Source organism: Montipora capricornis, chromosome 8 (genome assembly GCF_036669925.1).
Source record: "Montipora capricornis isolate CH-2021 chromosome 8, ASM3666992v2, whole genome shotgun sequence".
Taxonomy (NCBI): domain Eukaryota; kingdom Metazoa; phylum Cnidaria; class Anthozoa; order Scleractinia; family Acroporidae; genus Montipora; species Montipora capricornis.
The window spans coordinates 19,609,528-19,634,527 of record NC_090890.1 but is presented as its reverse complement, the minus strand read 5'-3'; the positions used below and the strand labels follow the sequence as shown (position 1 = coordinate 19,634,527).

Below are 25,000 nucleotides of genomic sequence, written 5' to 3'. Positions count from 1 at the left end.
AAAAAGATCGCGAGAGGGAGCTGAATGCTGGTGCACAATAAACTTGTTCAGGAGCCCAATAAAAGGATTCAATATTAACTACTCGTTTATCTGGAATTACTGGGAGCAGTCTGGGCGGTTTTTTTGTCTGGGCAATTTTTTTTTGTTTCAAGAAAGTGTTCACTTGCATATAGTAGGATACAAAATTGTTGTCTTTCAGTGGTAACCGAACGTTTGTCCGCCCCCCCGCCCGAGTTCGAGCCCTCGGAGTTCGACCCCCTAAGACATAATGTGACTGTAGGGAGAATTAGCTTGGCGTTTACTGAAACGGGAAGCGGCAGGCTGCTGCTTGGCACGAAAATTCTCTTTAACTCGTTTCTCTCTCTCCCTGTTGAGAAGTTGCTAGATATCTAAGCCCAACATGCAAGAAATTAGCCAATATCAAACAGGTTTCATCCATTTTTGGCAAATTGCAAGCTTCAGTCCGTCTTTTGTCGTAAACTCTGTTAAATGCGAAGTCTCTCAACGTTGGCAACTCGAATTGCAGAGTGACAGTTTCATCGTTTGGTTGTGTGCGCCCGTGTTAGTGCAATGGCCATTTATGCTTTTCTTCTCTACCATCTCGCTTTCGGCTAGCTAGATTCTTCTGTAAAAGTTTGTCGTTAGTCGTACATCAAACGTTTCAAATTAATGATTGTCATAGTATGCGAAAGGGCGTGAACATCTAAAAAATGGTATAATTGCCCATTTTTAACGGATTTTTACCCTAAAAAGGTTACCTAGAATTTTCGGGAGCCTTTTTTCTGGCTAAAATTTTCGGAATGGTAAGTTTTGATACCTATAATTTTCGGATCACTAGACTTTCAGCTAGGAAATCCGAATAGATGAAAACTTTTTAGGGCATAAAATTATGCCTATATCTACCGTTTAAATACTAAAATACGTTTAACAATGCTATGTTTAAGTGGTTTTGAACTACGTTTTCGTTGGGTGCCCCTGAAAAATGCGAACTGCGACTTCGAGCGTTTTTAACTCGTCGATACGTTAAGTGTAAGAACGAGTTGTGGGCACTGGGATATGCAAATGTGTCACTCGTCCACAAAGGTATGTATGTATGTATCTTAACTTTATTTTAGCACTGTTAATTCATCAGTTACGAAAGCTAAGACCTAAATGCATCATATCCGAAGTAAATCTAATATTCTAAAAATAATAAAAATCTGCTTTTTAATTATACAACCACACTTTTGAGTTTAAGGAACATGTTTCGATGTTTCAAACATCATCAGCCATAGTTCATGTATAAACATTAAAATTTTTACAAGATAATTCGTACATATTTATGTAAATATCAATACAAAGGCCTTCGGCCGCCAGGTCGTACATGTCGGCTGAGTTTATGATCTCAAGCTGAATTCAACGGTTCTCCGGGTATCCCGGTTTTCCTCCCTCATCAAAATCAACTTTCAGTCAACTACACCCGGTTAAGAGCGTATACCTTCAATGGGGATAACCTCTGGTATCCTTCCCTTTCATTGAAGTGAATGAATAAAGTTGAATTAAATTAATTTTAAAATGTTGCCAAATTACGCAACACCCCAACAATCATTCAAGCCTTATACCATTTCTAAAAATAGGTACGCATTGCGTACGTACGTGGTAGTGCAGTAACTTGACACAGTGCTTCTTGAGCTGCGTTTTGTTTTCCAGGAGATTCAAATTGCCTGTGCGTAATATGTAGCTCTAATAGTACACGTTATTGTTTTGGTATCGTAAATCATTATAGTGCTATGGTAGATGTCTTAGGTAAATAGCCCCTTGAGAAGACATGAAGAGCAACAGTAAAATACTAAACCCAGAAAGATTCAAGAAAGTAAAAGGATATCGAGAAATATCGGCTTCAAGGCAGACATGAAGTTCGCTTTAACTTCTTTTTCACAGCAAGTTTAATCGTGTACTCTTTCCATGACAAAAGTTCACTGAAGTTAGTTGCTGTCCGGAGGAGTTAGTATCTGGATGGGAGACCTCAAAAACGACTTGCAATAGGCCTTATTCACGATAGCCGCCATGTTGGTTTTCTAATTGTCATGCAAAGTAGCCATGTGTTATGCTGGGGGTCAAACATTGGAAAAAAGGCGAATTGCGGAAAATCGGCTCGTCGAAATATTGAAATAAAATTGCTAAAAGTCCATTTTAGTATTTTGAATTAAGTACCTTTTATAATAATTTTATATCTTTGGATTGCCTTTGACAGCTTGACTTTCTACTTCGTTAGCTGATCATTTTTCACTAAAAAACGTCGAAGTAACTTGTGAAATCATTCTATTTTATTACTTAGGCGATAAACATTCAATGAACGTGAAACAAATCATCATTCTGTGCGGCTAAGATATTCGTTATAACCTCTCGAAGTTGTGTGGTTTGACCCCTCAGAAGTGTGTAGCTAATTTGGATGATAAGAGCAAATCCAACATGGCGGCCATCGTGAATAAGGTCTATTAGAAACAGCACCGAAAATGACATTTTAACGCTCAAAAATGCGAACAAAGCAAGGTAAAGATTTTGCTAGCCTCCTTTATGCAAAACAATTATCGATGCAAGAGTAAATATATGTTGATACACAGTTTTTAGGAAGAGCAGAAGGAAGTTTTTAGGAAGTATCGATCGAGAATAAAAAAAATTGCCATCAGCAACAAAATTTGCGACATGAAAATAACAAAAATTTCGTGCCGCGAAAGGACGGCATGAACAAGAGCTTTTTTGTTCTCTACAGTTAGATTCTCCCTAATCTTAGCAATATTCCGTTGATGAAATAAGACAGATCAACAGACTGAGCTAACATGCTTATCTAGGAATAAAGTTTGATAAAAAAACTATCCCTATATTGCTATCCGTGTTGGACGAACGAACACATAATAATCGCCAACTAGTAGGACTGAGTTGGTGTCTGGAACTAGTGGCAAGCAATTCAGTCTTGTCTCCATTTAACGATTACCTATGATTTAACTTAAGTTTGTTCCGAGTCATCCAACCGTCGATGACTCCAGAACACAAGCTACGACCTGAGCAGAGCTTACCTGATCATTCCACCTTAAGGAATTGAAAGACTGATACAGCTGGGTGTCATCGACATAAAAATGAAAACACTTGTATCGTCTGACAATATCTTTAAGTGGCGAGGTATAAAGTAAAGACAGTCCTGTAGTATCAGGTGAAGAAGAAAGCAGTAAACACAAGCTAGCACGAGGTTTGTTCAAGATGGCCGACCTCTCAGTCCCAGCATGCAATGCCTAATCCTACATCCCCCCTCCTCCACCCCTCAAAAGAGAAAGCTATGACAATACAACAAAACGAACAACAAGAGAACTAATAACGACACATCAAATGTTTATGTGAAGTACTGAGGCTCACACTGTCATATGTTCAACTAAAAATTCAGGCGTTCGGGAGGTATCACAATTCTTCCTGACCGAGTTGTCAGGACTGCAGGGCTTGGACTTAGTGGAGGTACGCACTCTTCCAGTGTTGTTCCGGGGGTAGCTACTGGCACAGCTGTCTGTGGTGATGGGGGCAACAGCGGAGTCTGAGGCCTCGACGGAGTGCTGGGCACTGGTAATACAGGAGTGACATGTACTGGCGAAGCAGGATTGGTATCCCTGGCTAGCATAGCTGAGTGTTGTTCGGTCTCAGCAGGTTTTGCCGCGGCTACTAAGGCAGAGCGCTTTCGTCGGAGTGTGCCCCTTTCTTTTGTGACAAAGTAAGATCGGGTTTTCCAAGTTTTCCCTGTCACTAGGCCATAGCGAACTTGATCTCTTATCCAGCTCGGCCACCCGGTTCAAGTGTTGGCAGTTCCCTTGCTCTATGATGCTTATCAAAGTTGCGCTGTTCGTTCAACCGATACGAGCTTTCCTTTTCTTTCACCAACTGGCGGTCCTGTATCTGCACATTAGGGTACAAGTTAGTTGGTAGCCGCGTTTGCAGGCGACGTCCCATTAGTAGTTCACTAGGTGGGTAGCCATTCTGTAGAGGAGTTGACCTGTAAATCAAGGCGGCGTTGAAGATATCCTCGTTTTTCCTCAGCATGGACTTTGCAGTGCGAATGGTTTTTCCGACTTCGCCGTTCGCCTGGGAGTATTTTGGCGAACTAGTGACAGATGGAAATGGTATGCTTCTGCAAACTGTCGAAAGGCCTCTGCGCTATACTATGGCCCGTTGTCTGACATTATGACCTCTGGGATGCCGTGTGTGGCGAAAACCTCCTTGAGTGCTTTTATGACTGTCTCATCAGAAAGTTCCTTGATGTCAAACCACCTTGAGTAATAGTGGAACACGATAGGACGAAGGCATAAGTGGTTCTCTGGGCGTTGGTTGTTCCTTGGCACATGTGTGGCACGGGGTGACCAAATCACCGATTTGTGTGGAGAGTCCCGGCCACCATACAGAAGAGCGTGCCCTGGATCTACACCGCTTAGTCATACCTAGGTAAACGGTATGGATGCAGTCGAGGATTTATAGTGGCATACTCCTTGAAATTACTATACGATCATTATACAGGAGTAGGTCATCAACAATTGTGACTGAATGAATGAATGACTTTATTAATGCTCCCAAAGAGTTCTTCCGAAATAAAACTATAATAAATATAATAAAAAATATAATAGATTAATTTTAAAACTGTATAAAAATGACTCTTAGCTTTACATTTAAAGCTGTGTAAGCTTCCACATTTAGTAATTTTTTCAGGGAGCGTGTTCCAGCATTTCACCGCTCGATATATAAAAGAACGCTGACCAGCAGCTGTATTGAACGCTGGGATATCTAACTTGTTCTTATTTCTCGTGTTTCTCCCATGAACAGAAGCACGTGTATTAAAGCGTGAGCTAAGATACTTTGGGGCTAATCCCCTTAAACATTTAAAAGTTAAATTGCATCATAAATTGCCACCATGGCAGGCACTGAAAGCCATCTGAGATCGTTCAATACCGGTGTTATATGTTCGTGCTTTCTTGTTCCTGTAAGGATTCTGGTCGCAAAGTTCTGGATCTTCTGTAACTTCCGCACATTGGTCTTACTAGTGTTAGCCCAAACAGTTGAACAAAAATACAGCTTACTGAATACTAGAAATGTAATAAAGTTCTCTTAAGTTCTCGAGTCGAGAAGATGCTTGATCCTGTTAATTTGGCATAGACTAGCTATACAGATAGACGTGAAATTAGTGACATGTTCGTCATAGCTAAGAGTTGCATCTACTTGCACGCCATGATCCCGAGCGGAAGCACTTAGAGCAATTTCCTTTCCTGGTAGTGTGATGTGGAAGTCTGGAAGTTTTTGTAGCATTTGACGAGTCCCCATGACTAAGAGTTTAGTCTTGTCTGGGTTGATGAGAAGATGGTTATGACAGCACCATGAAGCTGTCAATGAAAGGTCGTCGTTGATCTGTTGTACGATTGTATTCACATCGCTGACTGGGAACGACAGGTAGAGTTTGGAGTCGTCCACGTATGATTCCAGTGCGGGATGGTTGGTAAATCGTTCAGATAAATGTTCAGCAAAAAGTGCTGGTCCAAGGATCGATCCCTGCGGAACCCCGTAAACTATATTTTCCAGACCAGAAACTTCTGAGCCAATTCTTACTTATTGACTTCGCTCAGATAAATAACTGCGAAACCATTCTTTTAGAATCTCTGTACGGTGGCCAATTTGCATTATCAATTCCGTTGATAAAACCAAATTCTTGTATACTACTTCCCCACCGACGCAGCACCACAGTTTCTTTAGAAACTACCCCCTTCATTCATTCTAAAGCGCTATGACTCAATCCAAGAGATTGTAATTTTACAAGAAGTGTAGCATGCTTCAAGCTTTCAAATGCTTAGTACCATAAGCATCAGTTTTTTTTAATCCGTTGCCTCTAACGCTTTATCAGTCATAAGCACGTTGAGAGTTTCACAAGAGTGCATCGCTTTATTCCCGCTCTGATGTTCTGTGAGACGGTTGTTTTTATTCATATAAGATGTCAGTTGGTTTAACGCAATTCGCTCACAAACTTTCGATGCTGCTGGGAGTAACGACACAGGGCAGTTGAGGTGAGGTGGCTTCTGTTTTCTCAATATGGGCGTAGTAACGGCTGGTGAGGCAAGTAAGGGTGCCATCCTTAAAGGCAATACGATCTTAATTTTTTCGTCTGTCTTCTGAGCATCCCTTATCTGGTGTAGTCGATTAGGCGATGCAGGGAGATAGAAAGTGGTCTGAGTTGAGAAGAGCTCTACTTCTTCGACAAGCAACTTATCGTCTACCCTTGGTAGGCCAACAGGAGCACGTGAGAAGGTATCTGCGGTGACTTGATGTTTTCCTGGTACATATTGAACTTGATAGTTGTATCTCTTGAGTCTGAGGCGGAAACGCAGGATATGGGGTGGTATCTTTGAGAGCTCTGATGAATTCAGGAGTACAGTAAGCGGTTTGTGATCTCCTTCTAGGGTGAAGGGGATGCCGAACACATAATCAGAGAACCTCTCACTAGCTCACGTTGTCGCAAGGGCTTCCTTTTCAATTACGGCATAACGTTTCTCTGTGTCACTGAGAGATCTTGAGGCGGCGCTCTACATCATCATGAACTAAAAATAATACTATACTGCACCAATTTCCTGTGTTGAAAGCATCCACTGGAATGATAGTTTAGCGGTTCGTATTGTAATGTGCCAGGACTGTCGGTGACACTAACGCTTGCTTGATCTGCTCGAAGGCTTTTTGCTGGGGTTCACCCAAACTGTCTTTGCGTAATAATGGACGAAGGGGGTCACTCAGGTCAGCCAGGTTGGGAATACATTTTCCAAGATGGTTCACCATCCCCGTGAATCGCTGTATCCCGGAGATATCTGAAGGGACTGGGAATTGGGTCACAGCAGTAGTCTTCTGAGGGTCTGCGAGGAGTCGGCCAGAGCTATCACTGGTGTGAGCGAGGAATCCAATTGAAGATCGTAAAAACTCACATCTGTCATTATGAGTCAACCCAGCTCCTTGTAGGCGGTGAAGAACAGCTCGTACACGTCCATCGTGATATAAATGGTCCGCCCCGTTGAATGAGGAAATCATCTATCTGGCAGAGTGTCCCTTCCAAACCCTGAAGTATCTTGGACAGAGCGGAGCTGATACCAAATGGTAGTCTGTTAAAACAAAAACGTCCAAATGATGTGACAAAGGTTGCGAGCAGTTTGGATTTGTCATCCAAGGAAATCTGCCAAAAACCACTCTTGGCGTTAGGTTTGGAGAATATCTTACTGTCTCCCACTTTAGCGAGGTTCTCATCCACTAAAGGTATTGGGTTTATCTCACGCTGGACTGCTTTGTTAAGGTGAGTCAAGTCAACACAGATACGCATACTGCCATTTGGTTTAAGGACAGGGACGACATCTGCACACCATTCAGTTGGCGCTGTAACAGGGGAGATCACTCCTTGCTGAAGCATTATTTATATCTAACTTGGATTGTAAAGACAGAAAGGCTTAGCATCAGGGCGAAGTGTTATGTGGCATTCACTCGTCAGCTTTCACAGTCCGCTGAAGATTGCTGGAAAATTTGGCTTCGAAATCTGTTGGCCCCGTGTTCACCTCTTCGACATCTTTGTCGGCACGTCTAATGAGTCCTAGTTCGACACAAGCTCTCCTTCTGAGTAACGAACTCTTCTGATTATGCACCACATATATAGGCTCGGTTAACTTTGATTGTCTGTACTTTAGTGTTGCATAGAGCAGACCTTTCACAGGCAGTTGAGTGTTTCCAGGACCGCATAGAGCCTGGGATATCTTGGTTAATTCAACATCTTGTTGCCGCTGGACATCATCGCTAAGAACAGTTACTGCCGCCTCCTTGTCACGCTTGAAGCATGTTGTACGACCATTCACTCCTTTCTGTGCAGACCAATATATCTTATCACAGCCGATCTCACCGAGGAAGTGTATGTCTCTCTCCTCTTCTTCTTCTATTGCATGTACCTTTCTCGGATAAGGTTTCTTGCTGAGACAGACGGACTGAAAATGTCCCTTTTTGTTGCAGTTACTACAAATAGTGTCTCTAGCAGGGCAATACTTCCTGTCGTGGTTCTGACGTCCACACCAAAAACAGGGACGGCCATTCTTAGAGGGCTCTTTTATGAATCCCTCCTTTCGTTTACGTGCAGGTTGGTTGTGTGTTGCTTTTTGTTTGTTGTGAGAGCGCGGCTGACTGACGTAATCAACTTTGTTTTGAGTTTCTACCCCATGGACGATCGTTCGATTTTGTTGTCTTGCTTCGGCTTGTCGGCTCATGCGGGCAGCATCCGCAAGAGTGAGGTCAGATTTAGCTTGCAGGTGGTCAGATAGTGTATCATGGAGGACTCCGAGTCCAGCAGTAATTCTGTCTCTTATAAGTTCATCCTTCAGGGTTCCGTACTCACAATTTTCGGCAAGGCGGTATAAGTCTTGAATAAAGGTGTCCACGGATTTACGGGAGTTTTGTATTCGTCGATTGAACCGTGCTTGTTCGACGATAACATTGCGGCGGGCTGTAAAATAACCATTGAGGGCAGTTTTGACTTCGTCGAAGGAAGCGGGTGTTTCGTTTATGCTTAGCGTTTTGACGATGTCATCTGCACAATCCCGCATTGCATAGAGAAATGTTCCAACCTGTTCCTGGTTTGATTTGTTTTAAAGATCAGAAGCGATCCTATAGCTCTCAAAATGTCGAAGCCATTTGGGCCACCGCCACATGTCTGCTTGATTCGGGTTGTTTGCTCCTTGTAACTTGCTCGGGAGCGGGAGAGAGTTTATACAAAGCATGCCATGAACTGCCCTTCCTATTCATTACTCGTCCACTTCGGGTCTGCGGGAGCAGTCGTTTAACTCGTCTTTCTTTAAGTATTCTTCGACTGCGGGACCAAGGGAGCAGCAAATTCAACTTAGGCTCTGACTGATTCTGTTTGATAGCTAGAAATTAGACGATCGGCGATGATACAAACTGAAAAAAAAAAATAGTTCCAAGGGCTCTTCGGTTCGCTTCATAAAGTAATCGCGCCTGGCACTGCAACATTTTTACTGGGTTGCAAACCCAGTCGGAATCTGTGTTTAATTTCGTGGGTTTTTTACTGGGTTGCCTATGGCAAACCCAGTCGAGGTCTGCGTTTTGTTTGTTTGCTTTTTTTTTTTGTTTTTTTTTTTTTCCTTTTTTTTAGTTAGTTTTTTTTTCCGTGTTGGTAAAAGTCTTGCCTGTCACTCTCCTGCTAAGTGGTGGCTTTGTGCATAGAGCCTTCTGCGCGTATTTTCTTAGGATCGATAGGGTAGTGGGAAATGCGTAGATTTCTCTGGTGGACACAGTAGAATCATTAACTTAGCCTGCAATGGCGTCGAAAGTCATCTAACGCGAATGGCGTTTTAGTGGATCCTTAAACAAAATATACCCTTATGGAGCTCAATAATGGAAAGTCAGTTGGATAAACTAGACAGGAATCTCAAAAGCGACGAGTACTGGATTTCGACAACAATCTATCGCCCGTCGAGACGAGATCAAGTGAGCTGTATTTACCTGAAGTACATGGTAATTTGACACGATTGAGTTTCTTGTCTTCACGCACGCAATGAAATAGGAAGAGGTTTTCGCCCCTAAGAGCAAATATGTTGTTTGTTTCAATAAATTTTTCGCTGGAAAAGGATTCTGTGGTATTTTCTGCCTTTGTGAATTATAATATCATGTTGTGTATTGAATTTTCGAGCTTAAGGTTGAAATGTGATATGGAAGAAGTTTTTTAGTATTGCTCTGTAAGCAGGAAGGGTTCACAGGCCTGTTGGAAGCGTGCTTGAGTTTCAACAAAATGAGCCCCAAAATCAGTGAAAAATTGTGACGCAGATGAATAATAAAGTAGCTGCCATTTCCAAAATGATGAAATTACCTGGTGATAAATAACGTCGAACGCGTCTTGGAGCTTAAATTTTGACTTTGCATAAACAAGAGTTGGGCGATTGTGATCTTTGTTTTGACTTCGATCATTTCATTGTCAAACTTTATAACACTTGACAGAAAAAGAAACTTACAAAAACCCGGTATCTTGCCATCATTTGACACAGATGCTTCACTGTTTGGCGAGTAAACATGCCGCGGTAACTTAATCACGGCGCCCGCTGAATTCCGGCCAAATGTCCCAAAATGTTTGTCGCTGATCATAACTTTTTATATTCTATATTCACGGTTCAAAATTAATGTTGTTTTCATGTCGTAAATATGTTATTCTCGATCGACCGTCCTGGAGACTTCCTTCTGCTCTTTCTAAAAACTGTGTATCAATAGTTATTTACTTTTGCATCAATATTTGTTTTTGCATAAAGCAAGCTAACAAGATCTGTACCTTGCTGAGTTCGCATTTGTTAGCGTTAATAGTATTTTCGGTCCGATGCTTCTGTTTTAGGAGGGGTATATTGTTTTGGTCTCCCATCCAAACACTAACCCCGCCAAACAGGGATAAACTTCAGTGAACTTCGGCATTACAAAGCTGTCAGATGCTCAGCGGGCACGCTTAAACTTGTGGTGCAAAGAAGTTTATCAACACTAATGTCAGCCCAGAAGCCAATGTTTCTCACTTCCCATTTATTTTCTTCAATCTTTCTGGGTTCAGTACTTTGCTAGTAACCACATGTCTTCTCAGACTATTTACCCAAGACTTCTACCATGACACTACAATGATAGCGAATCCATTCGCTCTGACGAAGGGCTAACGCTCGAAACGTCAGCTTTTAGAATCTCTGTACGGTGGCCAATTTACATTATCAACTCCGTTGATAAATCCAAATTTTTGTATACTACTTCCCCACCGACGCAGCACCACAGTTTCTTTAGAAACTACCCCTTCACTACAATGATAGACGATACCAAAACAATATCGTGCACTGTTAGAGCTACATATTACGCAAGGACAGATCTGTTTCGTCGTACGAACGTGTGACGACCTGTGAGCCAAAGGGCCTCTTCTGGTATGACTTCTTAATGACCTTGAAAAAAATTGTTTGGAACGGTGCACGTACCACAGGCAACCCAGTGTACCCTCACGGAGGGTCTAGTCCCCCATCGGATAGCCATCTGGACTCACCTGCTAAATTAATGTGAAGGTTGGAGATGGGGTGAACAAATAAACTCAAAACACTGCTATCCGTATTGTTCTACTTACTGTAAGCAATGAACCAATTTCAGCAATTTAGGAATGGGATAAGCCACAGAAATTCTTATCAAAATATTTTACTCCAGAGAATAGAACCATAAGTTTCTGACGTTTACTTTGGATGACAATTTTTGTTGGCTTCATTAAAGGTGAGGCAATGAGACTGCTTAGATCTGCTTGGGACTAACTCTTTAAAAATAACATTTGAACCAACCTTAATTATACGTTTTTTTTGGGTGGGTCTTCGTTTTCGAGGTCTTCTTTCTTCGGTCTTCGATTGCGGGGTCTTCGATTGCGGGGTCTTCGTTTTCGATACTACCCTTGCGTCACTAGTTACTGAGACGTTTATGTCAAGGAAAGGAACATTGGTGGGGGAGTGTGAGCTGGTGAATTTTATGGTAGGGTGAATGCTGTTGAGATAGTTGATGAAAATTTTTAGCTTCACGGGACTTTCAATCCAGATCATAAAAATGTCATCGATGTATTTCAACCAAGTATGGGGTTGAAATGGGACGTTCCTTATAGCATTTTTTTCGAAATGCCCAAGGAAAAGATTAGCAAAAGAGGGGGCCATTTTGGTGCTGTGGATTTGAAGGTTTAATTTCAAAAGGAAGGACAACTGACCTCTTTGGCTTGTATGTTTTGTTTTCTCATTTCAGACCACGTGATGTTACTCTAGGGGACAGTTTCTTTCAAATGCCGTCTTATGCACGTGCATATGTATGCATAACTTATAAAAAAACAAAAGGAAAATTCCCTTGGGAAGATCACGTGGTCTGAAATGGGAAAACAAAACGTACAAGCTAAAGAGGTCAATTGATCCCAACGGTCTTAATATCCGCTAAGAAACGTATTTCAGTATTATTATTTACAGTCACTTCCAATATTTTTCCGTTACTCTTCAGTATTTGAATTCAAATTTGTTGTAATTACCATATTTTATCACATTTTTCCAGTATTACGTCAACATTCATTTACTCTATATATGCACTTAGAAGAAATCCAAAGTAACCTCTCATTGTACCTGAAGAAAGCTGGTTTGGCCAGCCGAAATATAGTACACCACCAAAATCAAATCTACGTTGTATCGGCTCTTGCTCAAAATATTTAGCTTCTCAACTTGTAATTACGCCGATCAGATCAAGCCACTGATCTAATGCGCCAATCAACTCCAAACTTCAATATCCACCCTCCCCCGGGCAAAGCCAGGACATTCGAACTTTTGAAGATTGGATCGTTCAAATTCCCGCCCCCTCGGGCCAAAATGGTGGTCAAATGCCGTACTAGAGAACAATCGTCGTCGGCTCCTCCTGTCTTTAATAACGACCTTTTTTGTAAGCCAATCCTTCACAAATGCTACATCTCTTCCATTAAACTCGTGTTTTAGGGCTTTTAGCGACTTCGGTTCCCGAAAAGACAATCATCTGAAACCTGACACTTCCGGTTCAATTTTCCCCACCCCACGCAGCAAAGGTCAAATTCCCTACTCCCCGGGCATAGAAGATAGTAAAATGCCGAGGGATTGCCCGGGGGGGATGTTGAAGTTTCGATTTGATCGGTGAACCATAACGTGCTAAAAAATTCACGGAGTACCCAGTTTTTGGTCGAGAGTTTCAAGGAGGGGGAATAGGGAGAATGGAGCAACTGCGCACGCCTGGTACCCACACTTCCATGCGAGATGCCGAAGCCCAATGTCACAATGGAGGACGATATTAGTGTGAACTGGCAGACAAGCTAAACTTTGTAATTTGTTCGCATTTTGCGATCTATCGCTCGCCTTTTTTTATTTTTAAACCTCGTATGTACTAGACACTGGTCGCCGTGTTTCCCGGTAAGGGATTGTGGGGCGCAATTGGCCGCATAGCCAGTAAACATATTAAGGTTGTAACTGGGACTCGCTCCGCAAAAACTCGTCCCAAAAATTTAAACTCCAAAATCGAAGAAGAAAGTATGAATACGGTGGAAAATGAAAGTGATCAAGAGGAAATGGACACGAAAGAAGGTATCCCCTTATGAGTTACTATGACATGTTTTACTTATTGGTTTCATATCATTAGCTTGCAAAAAATTTAGTAAAAGCTGGATGAAACAGTTTGGTTCACGTTTTCCGGCTAGATACCGTTGATGATTCCGCCGTGCCAAATGGAGTTTCTTCTCCCAGTGAGCCTCAGGATGTTATTATGGAAGAAGACACGGCAAGACCGGAAGGAATCATTCGATTCACAGTGCACAATTTCAGTAAACTTGAAAAAACAACCTTGAGTGACCCCATATACGTCAGAAATTTACCATGGTGAGGAAAAATTGTACTTTGTATTAGTCTCGAGACGTATAGCGTACTAGGTACAGTGCTCACAAATCACTTGTTATAGTTAAGTGGTTTGGATGCAGTGCCTCAACGGAAAGAGCTTCTTCTTATAAAGTTCATTAATAATTTATTTATCAATTAAATAAGTACAGAAACCCATAAGGGTTGAAACGTGTAACATGTGTTTACAGCTTCCAAATATTCAGTGCGAACTGATTGGTTGAATGTTTCAGTGCTAAGTACCATATTTGGAAACCCCTTGCTCTTGTTGTTCCAAATATGGTACTTAGCAAATTGAATATTCAGAAGCTTGTTTCCCAGCACACAAGGGGCCGTTACACGTTTCAACCCCTATGGGTTTCTGATTAGTGTTAATAGTTATTATTTCTTTATCTCTGTGATGTTTTGAATTTGTAGAGGTAATGATTTTGAGTGCAATTTGGATTAAATAAGCGGGATTATTTTTTGAAATAGGAACAAGCAAGTGAAATTTGTAGTCTTTGAAAAAGTGCTTATTTATCCCAAATTGCACAAAAATTTGTGATTGCTTATTAACAATATACATGAAAAATTTTCAAGGTGAGATTGTCATAATTAATTAGAAGAAATGCATGCATATCATAATAGCGCAAAAATTGCACCATCGGGGGTTCGCATTGGATTGGCCACCTGAGACTTTCTTTGATCATTGAGCAATCAGAATACATACTTGGTTTGTTGCCTCTTTTTGCAGTGAATTATCTTTCTCTTTTCTGCACTGTGATACCTGAAAACTGCATTTCTGTTAGCCAATCAGAATGGATCATGCAGGAGAAATGCAGCTCATGTAAAAGAAGTGTAGCGTTTAACGCAGTAAAAGGTTTAATTTACATCTGAAATGTTATCTAATCAGAATCTGTTGGTTATAGGCGTATTATGTGCATGCCAAGATATTCCAATCATGAGAAAGTCAAGAGTCTGGGATTCTTTCTGCAGTGTAATCCAGAGACAGAAACGCTGTATGTTTGCTTTACCTTGTTTAATTTAATAAGAGTATGCGACATGATGTTGTATGTACATGGACATTTTATTCAAGGGTTGTTTTTTGCAACAAGGGGACATCTGAGGTACTCTGAAAGCACATTCTTCTTGGATGTATTCTGTATACTGGTCGTAACTTTTAGAGTATTTTGTACTGTAAATTCCTAACCGGTATAGCAATGAAAGAATACAGTTCCAAAAGCTTGCAACCCAAAATTGGACCTGCTGGATTGGCTTTCAAATAATTATATATTATTATTGGAAGTTTATGATATTTCAGAGATAATTAGTTTGGTTTCCTCATGAGGTTGCTTGACCTTGTCAAGGTTCTTCTTGGTAGAAAAATTTCAAATGTTTTAGATACCGGTATTATTACACATAATTATTATACTTTACTAATTATTTTGTATTCGCTTGTGGTAGATCATGGTCTTGTCAGGCCTCAGCAAGGTTGACTCTTGTACATCAGCAGGACGGTGGTGAGGACTTCACGAGAAGTGAGTATATGATAAATAATTCTGTTGTGTTTTGGATGGTGCTGGCAAAGTGTTAGATTATTTTAGGTGGTAAATAGTGGGATTTACTCTTGCGAGAGATGATATGCTAGTTTCTTAGTAATATGGTAAAGGCACAACTGAAACTTCCAGGGAGGATTTGAACCTATGACCTCTTTAACACCACTCAGATGCTCCATCTATCAAGCAGTGCAAACTCCTTGGGGATTAGGTCAGCTGCCAAACTGGTCTGCAGGTTAATAATTAACAATATTATTCTTTGAAAATGAGGTGAATAGTGGTAGAATATTTACCGAGCTGCAAAGCGGAGAGGTAAATATTCTGCCACTTTTCACCGAGATTGAAAAGAATAATGGTTTTAGTATATACTCACGCAGTGATCTCAACAACAATTGCAGAAAAAACCATCCAAAGTCGATTTAATTGGCATCTCAATTCATGCGTGGAAAACATGCAAGCGGCACAAAGCATGCGCGAAAGTGTTTACAGAAGCTTCAAACATGGCAAATCTAAATAACCTTTGTTAAAATCCTCGTCACAAACAGCAAAATGGTCATTTAGCACCGTTTAAATCTGCAATCTAAATCGAAAGTCTGCTTGTTAAAACATTTTCACCGTTCGATCAAAGTTTTTGAGGTTCATTTGAAATGGAAATTGAAAATGCAGTTGGTAAATGATCCACATGAAATGGTGGCTCTAATTGAGGTGAGCGTTAGTTTGTTGTAAAATGACCTGTCTTGTTTACTTGCAACCATGTGGAACTTTCTTATAAACATTTTTATTTCCTTGATTTCAGTAAGAAATTCGTTTTGGTGGGCGACCAGCCCTACAAGAGAGAATTACTCCGAGTGAAACAAATTTTTGGCGTGAAGATTGTTTAATTTTCAGCAATAATTATCTGGAAAAACGAAGTCAAACACGGGTTTGCAAAAGTATGAACTCTTCTCTAACCTTTGAAATCTTTCAGGCCAAATTCAGGCCCTTCTTTGTCTTCTGTAGCACAGCATCATTTTGTATTCTCAATATTTCCGATTCATAAATGCTGGTGAGTTTACGCCGGCCATTTTGTTTTGTTTGGATCAAGCATTATTCACTCCAAAGGGAGTGAATAATGCTCAATAACTCCGAGATAGCGAACCAATCAGATTGCTTGAAACACCAAGATCACTGAGTGACTATATACTAATTATTATTATCATTAATTATCATTATACTTTTTTCTCTGTGCACTGGGTGATCTTACTTGCTTACCTCAAAATCCTTGTTGTTCTAAACTACATGTATGTGGTTGTTTTAGAGTACCGGTAATGAAGTGCTGATTTTGATGTCAGATTGTTCTAACCACTTACACTATTTAATTAAGTTCTTTACTACACTTCCCAATGATCCAACTACAGTATACCTGTACAAATTTAACTCCAGCATCTACTCATTTGCCATGTATTGGCAATTCCACTTTTAAGCTCCAGTTGGTTTTCAACTTTCTTATGTATATGTTCTTTCTTATAAATTCTGTTATCTCCTGGTATCTGCACAGCTGTGTCATCAGTGTTTCACTTTTGCTCCTGTTGGTTACCGTAGCAATGTCAGGTCATGTACTTGTAGCTTCTAAATCAACAGTATGATCACATTGGACATTATCCTCTTCACCATCATCACTGTCATTGTTACACTTTTTTTTTTCTTTTTTATATAGTAGCAAGCCTTGCCAAATTTGCTTATTAGTTGACACATGCAGCTTTGATAAATTAGTTATGGTTGTGCACAGTCACTTATTCAAAAGCCAATTTAAACATTTGCAACTGTGGTGCAGAGTTACATGTAAGTAAGAAAAGTGTCTGTTGACATATGCAGTAATTTTATTACTCCTTTCTCTGCAGAAATTTCTCATCTGTTTTTTGCAAAGGAAAATGACTGGGGATTTAGTCATTTTGTTGCATGGAATGTAAGTCACTTTACTTCAACTTTAGATTCTGGTATTGAACTCTCAAAAATACCTGTATACATGTACCATCTTCATTGGTCACTGTGGCTCAGTATTGATGGCTTCTTTTAGGCTTGAGAATTTATATTAAGAAGTAAAAATTCACCCACAAATTTGTCATTTTTGTAGGTCACTTACATACGTCATTCTCTTCAGTTTACAAGGTGTGAAAAAGCACATCAATGGATGTAATAATGATTATCTCATGATACTGACTTTTTTTCAACAGTGGGCATGAGGTGTTTATTTCCAGGGTTGTTGGTGGCACATTACTTGATTGAAGCTTTCAACTAATACCAACTCCTAAAGACTGCAAATAGGTTTGACTCAAACCCCACTCAAGATACATCATGAATCATACTGGAGTATGAAAGATATTCTACTGCATTTTTCAATAGTACTGTCAGTCTGCATCTCAGGAAGAATGCTGAACAAGTGAATATATTAAAATAAAAAGTTAAAGAAATGCCAGTCAAATGTCTCAACAATGAGACAAAAAGGAAAGTAAAATTTATATGCTAATAAGTTAATCTCAACTCACCACAGAGTATGTACCCAGCTACCCACTTGTAAATTACAATGGAATTATGGTCACATTACATTTTCTTTTTGTTTTTGATCAATTCAGGATGCCCTTGATGCAAACAAGGGTTTTATTAAAGATGACACAATTATCTTGGAAGTGCAGGTAGCAGCAGAAGCACCACATGGTGTTGCGTAAGTATGTGATTAAATTTCTAGGGCTTGAAGAGATTGTGGGACATGCAATGTAAAGAGAGTTTTAAAGATGTCACAAACTGTGGGTACTCTTTATAATACCTTCACAATGCCAAAGTGCTGTTATCATAACTGAAAGAGTACAGTATTACAGTCAATGCTGGTGGGAAAATTGGAACTGTAATGGTGGAAACTCAAAATCCTTTTTAAAAGATGTGTAAAATGTAAGGCTTTTGTTTAAGGTGGCTCACTACAGTTTTCTGAAGAAAAAGATCAAGATTTTAAAATCTGTGAAATTAAAGCAACAGGATGTCTCTTCTGAAGTGTTAGACACTGCAATTATTGATGTAGAATATAATTTTACCTAACAAACAAATGCAACTCGGGAACTCAAATGCTAAATGTAGTGACCGAGCTCCTAGAAACTAGACATTTCAAAGGCCTTTTTCTCAAAAACTAGCTGTAGGACCCCTCCTCAGAATTTCAGGATTTCTGTAGCGAGAAAAATAATCATGTATAGAAATAAACAGTTAAATCTGTCGTACAGGTTTTTCGCCCATTTTGATAATAACTGAAAAACTGTCTGATAGATCTTTTTAAAAAACTGTTCATGGTTTCATCTTCATATTGTTTTAACCCCGGTCGTATTGCTAGGTTTTGAGAAAAAGGCCTTTTAAGTGTCTAGTTTCCAGTCCACCCTCCGGGAGCCTGGTCACTATATTTAGCATTTTCCCCTGGTTTGCATTTATTTGTTAGGTAAAATTCAGAAAACTGTATTAAGCCACCTTAAACCCTTGTGTGGTAGCTGTGTACATAATGTAAGACATACAAATATATAAAAAATGTGAACATCAAGTTTGAATTTTATCCATGTAGGTGGGATTCCAAAAAACACACTGGATTTGTGGGACTGAAGAATCAAGGAGCTACTTGTTACATGAACTCCTTGTTACAAACACTGTACTTTACAAATAAACTGAGGAAGGTGAGTGTTTTTCCTATAATGAATCTGGGCCATTTTTCCTCTCCTCACTAAAGAATCAGGTTGAACACCAGGACCATCACTCATGTTTTCCAAAATTTGTCTTGGTTTGATCATTAATTTTTTGTTAATTTTTTTGTTAACCCTTTCAGCCCCGATAGTGCCAAATGGCACTTATAGATTTTACTCTGTCTAACGCCAGACGATTTTACTCGTCAATGGGGAACCCCTCGGGGCTTAAAGGGTTAAAGAAGCCATGTTGCTCCCTAGTCGTATTTTGAACCTTCACTAAGATTGACCATGAATGAGTGTTCCAGGATCAAGACAGGGCTTATGTAAAAACCTGATACATGTAAATGAAGAAGATCATAAGAAAAACTATGAAACATTTGTTGAGATCCACTGATTTTAATAGGTACCAGATTACTCTAAAAATCTTTAGATTCCCAATAACATTGTGGCCCCATAACTTATCTGCACCCACCCTGCGAGCAGAGCCTCCTTTTGTCCTTTTCTTTACTGCATGAGGAGGAGAAAAGTAGGCTCTGCCCGAATCGCATCAACTCTTTGAAGCCGCCACAGCCCGAACTTCTGGACTAGTCAATCTTGTTTTCTCTCGTCAAACCGGTTTTTCCAGTGCGAGCGTCAATTTAGTGACAAAACCGATGGTTATAATTGAGCCCGCTGTACCGTGAAGAACCAAGATGGTGGCGAGATCTGGCATATTATGCTTGGGTTCGAGACTGCATCCTGGCAACATGGAGCGCATACTCAATAAAGATCTTACTCGATTCATGCAGAGTCTTTCTCGAGAACGCCAAAATCGAGCAAGCAAAAGAAAGGCTCTGCTAGCAGGGTGATCTGCACCCTGATGTGGACAGTAATAATTTTTTTAGGTTTTTTTGTTCCAACACTTCCATGGTAAGTAGAATGCTAGTACATGTTCATATGTTCATATACAGTTACATGTGAGTGCTTTTCTAAGCAAGGGCACCAACTTGCGTCAAATAAAATTTTTTCACAATAATGGTGAAGAAGAAGAAGACAATTGGGGAAGAAGACAACTGATAACCACCATAACTGTCCAATGTACATGTATGTTTTTTGTTTGCTTATTTACCTCATGGACTACTTATAGGCTGTGTACCAGATGCCTACAGAAAATGATGACCCAAATAGGAGTGTAGCATTTGCCTTGCAAAGAACATTCTATGAGCTTCAGCACAGGTATTTGCATTGTATCAACTTTCGTATAACAAAATTAACTTTCTTTGTTTACCTCCGCACTACATTGGTTTTGATTTTGAACATTTTTGTGGGTAGTGCACTGTAAGTGCAGTACCCTTATTGTCATCACCTGGGGCGGATCTAGGGGTGGTTCGGGTGGTTTGGTTGAACCCCCTAAACTGAACGTAAAAACGTATATCAAACGTGTGGTTAAAAAAATAGTGAGCCAACTCAGCTAATAAATATATCTTTTGAAAGTGATATTTCTTTGTGTCTTTGTACGCGAAAACAGCAATAAAAACAAGACAAATTTGTGCCTAGTCGAAAATGGCCTCTAGAACGTCCACTTGAGCTATAAAATTACTGCTTATTAACGCTTACACGTCCCGCCAAAACTGACAGTTTATGCCAAATCTGCCAATCGTTCCAATTCCGGCATTGCGTAAAGCCACACCGTTCTTTGGAAATCAGAGTTGTGGATCGTTTTCTCAGTGAGTCAAAGATTGCGCTGGGAGTATTTTAAAGAGAAAATTTACTTCAATGTTCCTCAACGTCAACTCACGATTTAATATGTCGAAGAGGACAAAGCAACCACAAATTCACCGATTTTTCGGACCGTCATCAGCAAGGTAAGCATTAATCGATTAGTCTATTACACGAGTACACTTAATTCTAGCAAGCAGACAGTGCTGATTTCTCGAGAGTTGTTTCACCAATCGATTTAAAACTGAAATATCATAATTTTCTTCCCTAGATCAGAGACCAGCGAAGATAATGAGTCTTTTGACCAATTAAACCACTTCAAATTGCCCCTGAAAACGCTGGAAATCGCATTTCAGAGGCCCTAAAATTAAAATTTTTTTTAGACCCCGTAGGGGCTACCGCCTTCGGCGGGCGTTTATCCGAACCCCCCTTCGTCAAAACCTGGATCCACCCCAGATCACGGCTGTCTGAGTGAGCGAGTGTAAGATTGTAGGCCTGCAGCGTGTGCATGAATTATGAAACTAATGCACTATTTTTTTGACTGTCAACAATTGATGTCCATCATACAGTTATTCTGTTTGCTCCCCACTTGTCTTTTTTGTCTTTTACTTTGCAAGAGCAATGGTCCACCTCAACAATGCCGTTAATATGTTCTTGCCTAGAGTGCTTGTGGGCTTTGTGAGTCAACACCCATTTAGCCTAACTGCACCCTTTGGAGATTCCATTGCTGTTCCTCCCAGGAATAAAATAAGATTCAAAAAAAGCCTTTAACAACCAAATACAAAAAAGGTATCAAGTTAAAAGAAAAGGAATTTAAACAGGGATTTTGCGGTGGTCTCCCATCCAAGTACAAACTCCACCAGAATGGGCTTAACTTCGGTGGAAACTTGCATCAAATTTTGCATAATTGGTTATTTAAATTCTAATGTCAATTGTAAAAGAAAAAAAAAATGAAGGGGTAATCAGTCCTAGAGCATGTGAACTTCGTGAGTCAATACCCACACAGAAACCGCACTGTTTCGGGGCTCACAGGCTTTGTGAGTCAATACTCGCTTAGCAACAGCACTGTTTTGGGACTCCATTGCCATTCATCAAAAACAGATGACAGAAACAAATTTAATAAGCAAATGAAAAAGAAATTGTGTGAAAAAAAAATAAGATACCTTTGTTAGGAAGATTTCCCAATAGTCTCCCATCCAGGTACCCCACCCTATCCCATAGGACATTTTTAAGTGAAGACATCAAACTGTTTGTAATTGGAATGCAAAAACAACACCAAAATGGGATAACACAATAAACAGGAGAAGAAAATTAATTTTGCAAAAATAATTACTACACAATACCAGCCTACTGCACTTAACCACATGTATACAATGCATGCCTATTTTTATGAATGACCCAGCCTATGCTATCAACAAGAGCAGATGGCACTAATAATTATTTGTAGTTTTCACGTGCATGCCCTCGAGTTTTCAATGGAATTTCTGGATATACAAATTCTAATATCTAAAGAGAAATTGTTAGGTGTGATTCTAGATGACAAGTTGAAGTTCGACTCACTTATACACTGAATTCACAAATAGCGGCCAACGTGGGTCAAGTTAGCGGCGAAACATGACATCAAGGCGTTGTAGGATTTTAACATTCTTTATTTTTGGGGAGGGAAAGAGAAAAAGAACGATCAATGTGTGGAAAACTGCATTCCTGCTTCATTAAGTGCTAGAAGGTCATGGGTATTAAAAAATGATGAGCTACGGTTTTGGCTGAAATGTTGGAATGATTCTGCCTAAGGTTTGTAAACGTGCTAAAGCTCAACCCTGTAAAGAAGTAAATTTTAAACTTTACGGTAAGCTTACAGTGTTTGATCTAGCTTACTTATGTCATCATTTTATAAAATGAAGTCATCTGTTTGAAATTAAAAAAAGCTCTTGTTTTTCTTTTTGTTGCTATTGCTTTTTTAAGAGTCGAAGAATACATCATTCAAGGGAAATACATTTTTCTTATTGAGTGAGTTCTGAATTTGTTGTACACAAAGCAAAAATTTGCCAAGTAGGGTGCGAGTTTTGGATTATAGGATTATAGGATTATAACACAATCAGGCTCTGCTGGCGAGATCATTGCAGACACCTGTTAACTAGATTAGCTGTACTGAACATTTTTCAAATTACTTAATAACAAATGGGTGAGCTTGTATACAAACATGAAAATAACTTGCGTCCTGATATTTATGACTCCTATTTCACGAACATCAGAGAGGCCCATCGATATTGTACACATTCAAGATCAAACCAAAATCTGTTTATACCTTGGCCAAGAACTAATTATGGCAAATTCAGTGTTAGAAAAGACCTTCTATACCGCCTATTTATTTTATTTCTGGGTTTCCACAACATAGTCTGTCATGTCTGCCTGCTATTTAAAATTAATATTAATATCTTGTATCAAATGTTAGATTAGGTGTGCGAACACCATTAACCCTGTGGGTTTTTCCTCACAAACCTCCACATTTCTGTAAAATGTATTAATTTGTATTGTTGTATGTGTGGAAATACAGAAACCTACATGTATGAATCTATGAGGATGAGCATCTTAAGAATAGAATGCACTAGCGATGACAAGCACTTTTTTCTCTGTAAGTGCCATCACTGGTTCGGAAAAAATAACAAACCACTTTATTGTAAGCTAGCAATGTGTATTGTGTCTGGAATTGTTGTGAAACTCCGCTTGTTTGACCCTTGTTCATGCATGGCGTGTAAGACTGGTTATTGTAACCACTCTTTCGCTCTTACACTTAAAATTTGGAAAGGATCCTTGTTTGAAAGTGAAAATACACAGGATTTGGTCAAAATCCTGAAGAGGCATGCACAAGGAGGCTTTGTTTGACTTAGTCAACAACAGCACAACTCGCACCCTGCTTGGCAATTTTCAATTTGTGTACAACAAATTCAGATCCAGATCAATAAGTATTATTCGACTCTTTTATTTCTTCAAACAGATGACTTCATTTTATACATAATGACATAAACCTAACCCGGTGTCACAGCGGATTTGGACCCCCCGGTCCAGATTCGCTAGTGGATTTGGACCCCCCTTAAAATAACTATTTGATTAGTATAATATTATGTAATTGCATCATCATCATCATCATTGCCTGTAGCCCCGTCTGGGGCAAAGGCCACCAATAAGCCAATCGTTGCAGTTCTCCCCACGTGTAGCCATTTCTCCTCATGTCGAACATTCCACGTTCCGATGGTAGTGGTGGTCCTGGGGGGGATGTTGGTGGTCGTCGGCCTGGCAGCTTCCAGCTGTAGACCTGGCTTTCACTGCCAGGCGTCATTGGCCCTGGTGCTAGAGGTCCTTCAACTCCCCAGGCCGTAGTATCTCTTGGTATGCGTCTTGGCATTTCTGTAGCAGTGTAATTTTTTTATGAGGTAGGGTTGCTGGCCCCACGCCCAACCCCCAACCTGGAGGGCTAGGCTGCTGTTTTGTCTGACCCCATAGACCTACCCAGCATGGTTAGACCTACCAGGAGCACAAGGCTCCCGCTGATACAGCTCTAAGGATCATAAGGGCACACAAGCCTCCCTGCCACAACAAGGCACAGCAGCAGGGATGGCGCAGTGGTGAGAGCCCTCGCTTCCCACCGATGTGGCCCGGGTTCAGTTCCCGTAACCGACGCCATAAGTGGGTTGAGTTTGTGTTGGTTCTCTTCTCTGCCTCAAGGGTTTTTCTCCGGGTTCTCTGGTTTTCCCCCCTCACCAAAGAAAAACCAACATACAGCTGATTCCAGCTGGCTGTAAGCTGTGCTCCAAGGTCACACATGGACTGTATAGCGGCTGCCTGAGGCGCCATTGTATGCTTTCATTTCGACCTTGTAGAGCTGCGTAGTTGCTGTACTTTGTGACGGTGATTAGCCGCGACAATTATTATTATAATTATACCAAGGGAGGATGTAATTGCATGGGCTCACATAAAGGGTAAAATTATTGTATAATCAATTGAAAGTGAAAGAACTTAAAAAAAACAATGCTTTCAAATATAAGAGTTAAAATTTGCATCTACTTTACGAAATGCCGCAGCAACTTTAAGCAACCTTTACTGAAACTCAAGCCTAACTTCGCTTTTTTCCTTTCTGAAAATTAATATGAGAATTCACAACTTGACTAGTTTGGTTATAAAAAAGGAAAAATTGTAATCAAGTAAACTTCTAAGAATGCGTCTCCCAACCAAGAGGTGTTACTTCAAAAAGTGGCACCTCCTTTGTGGAAGCGCCGCCCATTCAAACTATCAAATGGAAGAAAAAACAATGCATTATGAAAATGCCACAGTGCATGCTTTCGACAACTTTAACTGAAGCTTTAGTCTGACTTTGCTTTTTTTTTCCCCTTATTAAAAAGATAGCATGTTACTGGTATTTAAGCTTGTGTCAGAAAGGAGTTAAAATTCGCAGCTACAAACTTTTATACGAAATGCAGCTGGGAATGCAACAAATAAACTGACCTAAGTCTTTTCCTCAAGTTTCCCCGATCCAAAGCCTAACTCTGTATCGATAAACAGTTAGATAAATGAGCTGTAATATGGGAGGTCCAAATCCACAAAGGGG

General features: G+C 40.1%; 3 protein-coding genes across 3 annotated transcripts in view; 2 read left to right on the top strand and 1 right to left on the bottom strand.

Annotated features, from left to right (window-relative positions):
• The window catches only part of LOC138014496 (large ribosomal subunit protein uL3-like), a 17,081-nt gene extending 17,003 nt beyond the window's left edge, over window positions 1-78 (top strand). The window contains exon 7 of the mRNA XM_068861573.1: window positions 1-78. This exon is cut by the window's left edge and continues 130 nt beyond it. Coding sequence (XP_068717674.1) covers window positions 1-41 — 41 coding nt within the window. The 3' untranslated portion in view covers window positions 42-78.
• A 7,436-nt stretch (window positions 79-7,514) lies between these two features.
• On the bottom strand, window positions 7,515-8,621 carry LOC138013813 (uncharacterized). Its single transcript, XM_068860868.1, has one exon. The coding sequence runs from the start codon at window positions 8,619-8,621 to the stop codon at window positions 7,515-7,517; it is 1,107 nt and encodes a 368-aa protein (XP_068716969.1).
• A 4,221-nt stretch (window positions 8,622-12,842) lies between these two features.
• The window catches only part of LOC138060079 (ubiquitin carboxyl-terminal hydrolase 7-like), a 61,434-nt gene continuing 49,276 nt past the window's right edge, over window positions 12,843-25,000 (top strand). Inside the window, exons 1-8 of the mRNA XM_068905778.1 lie at window positions 12,843-13,163; window positions 13,277-13,454; window positions 14,378-14,467; window positions 14,913-14,986; window positions 16,885-16,949; window positions 17,617-17,705; window positions 18,582-18,690; window positions 19,826-19,914. Of these exons, the coding sequence (XP_068761879.1) occupies window positions 13,112-13,163; window positions 13,277-13,454; window positions 14,378-14,467; window positions 14,913-14,986; window positions 16,885-16,949; window positions 17,617-17,705; window positions 18,582-18,690; window positions 19,826-19,914 (746 nt within the window). The 5' untranslated portion in view covers window positions 12,843-13,111. The remainder of the gene's footprint in view (window positions 13,164-13,276; window positions 13,455-14,377; window positions 14,468-14,912; window positions 14,987-16,884; window positions 16,950-17,616; window positions 17,706-18,581; window positions 18,691-19,825; window positions 19,915-25,000) is intronic.